This window comes from Acanthisitta chloris, unplaced genomic scaffold (genome assembly GCF_000695815.1).
Source record: "Acanthisitta chloris isolate BGI_N310 unplaced genomic scaffold, ASM69581v1 scaffold10387, whole genome shotgun sequence".
NCBI classification, from domain to species: Eukaryota; Metazoa; Chordata; class Aves; order Passeriformes; family Acanthisittidae; genus Acanthisitta; species Acanthisitta chloris.
In genome coordinates, this window is record NW_008683177.1 from 7524 (window position 1) to 9205 (window position 1682).

The window sequence follows — 1682 nt, forward strand, 5'->3', positions numbered from 1 at the left end:
CGACCCAAATCACATATTCTCTCTCTCTCGTGGCTGTTCTTTCATGCTAGCAGGATTTCCATGTTGGGCTCCAGACTTCAGGAGATCCTGGTCAGAGAAAGTTAAAACTCTCCAATGTGCCTGCTTCAGCCCTTGCCTGTATAGGGTGAGTTTTCTTAGCAGGGTAACAAGGAAAGGTGGGTAAGTGCAGACAAAAAGCAGGTGAGCAGTTTTATCCTATGCTCACTGCCATACAAAAGAGTGAATGTCAGATACTGATCACTGGCATTCTTCTGTGATTTGAGGTAACAATTTAAGTGACATAGGGGTGTAGGGAGACTGACAAAACCTCTGCTTGTGTGCAACTATGGTCAAGAAAGCTCCATCACTGGCAGACTCAGTTATGGAAGTTGCTCTCTCTGGACTCTCTTGAGTTTCTGTGGAGAGTCACAATCTTTCCTCAGTGATGTATCTGAGATCTAGGAGATGTCCAGATGAGAGAAACAAGAATAAGAACATACATGGGGGGAGGAAGGACTGACATTTATTCTAAGGGAGTGGAGAAGAGATTGCACAGCTGTAAAACAGTGCATTAAGAAGTGAAATGGATGGGTTGTTGTTTCCTTGACCTACAGTACTAGCTGGCAGTTGTTTAATATGATTGAAAGGTGATGAGTTTGAAACAAAGTCCATTTAAACTAAGAAACGCAGCTGGCATCTGCTATTCACTGTGATCAGTCCCTTCTGATAGCTGCTGTGTTTCCAGGAGCTGAACAGCGTGCTGAGTGTTGCAAAAAAGAATGTCAGCTTAGTCAAGAGACACTCTGAGAGCAGAGTTTCTGTCTTCTTGGAATGAGGCTGAGACACCAGAGCTGGTGGCATACTGCAGCTAGTTGACCCTGTCACAGGTGGCTGACACAGCCCTGTGCAGCATGCATGGATAAGGCCATTAGATCACCTTCTCCTAGGTGCACTTGCATGGCTGCTGGGTCCCTGAGGCATGGCTTTGGATGTGGATGCTGAGGTGATGGTAGTAGGGTTGTGTGGGGCTGGGTTGTGGTTGCTGCTCACAGCTGGGGCTCTGCTCTGATGCTCTACTTCTCAATAGGCAAAAACGTACCGTCCCGTGTGACTCCCCCAACACAGATGAAGGTGGCAAAGAAGCTGAAGATGAGGAGTATGATCCACAGTGGCAGGAAGACTATGATGACGATGATGACCTTGAAGATGACAACTTCATGTTTGATAATGAGTCAGATTGTGATTCCTACTTTGATGATGATGAGAGCTATGACTAGAAGTGGTCTGTCACCCAGCTGGCCAGCTTGGACCTCTGCCTCTACTCTGTCTCAACCAGTTTGTATTAGTGTTTTTCCTCAAAGACAGGGAGGAGCTCTCAGGCAGAGCAAAGGATTTCCTCTGGGGGGCTACTGTCTCAGTGACTCCTCTTCAATATGCAGAAACATTTCTCTGGGCAACTGGTCTGTGTATCTGTGGCCAGCTCTTTCAGAAAGACATATCCTTGCCTTTTTCCCTTGTCCCCAGTTCTGCCTGTAGGTATTTAATCTACAAAGTTACAGTCCACTTGCAGAGTGAGGACTGCTTGCCACCTCTTAAAGGGCTGCACACTGTCCTTGGATGTGCTCCCCACAAGGACTTGGCACAGGTGAGTGTGGCATGTGTCCTAGCATGGCACTGTCTAG

The 1682-nt window shown here is 47.1% G+C and overlaps 1 protein-coding gene across 1 annotated transcript in view; it reads left to right on the top strand.

Moving 5' to 3' along the window:
- LOC103806143 (cullin-9-like) overlaps nucleotides 1-1277 on the top strand; it is an 8666-nt gene extending 7389 nt beyond the window's left edge. The window contains exons 10-11 of the mRNA XM_009078820.1: nucleotides 54-145; nucleotides 1088-1277. Of these exons, the coding sequence (XP_009077068.1) occupies nucleotides 54-145; nucleotides 1088-1277 (282 nt within the window). The remainder of the gene's footprint in view (nucleotides 1-53; nucleotides 146-1087) is intronic.
- The last annotated feature ends 405 nt before the right edge of the window (nucleotides 1278-1682 follow it).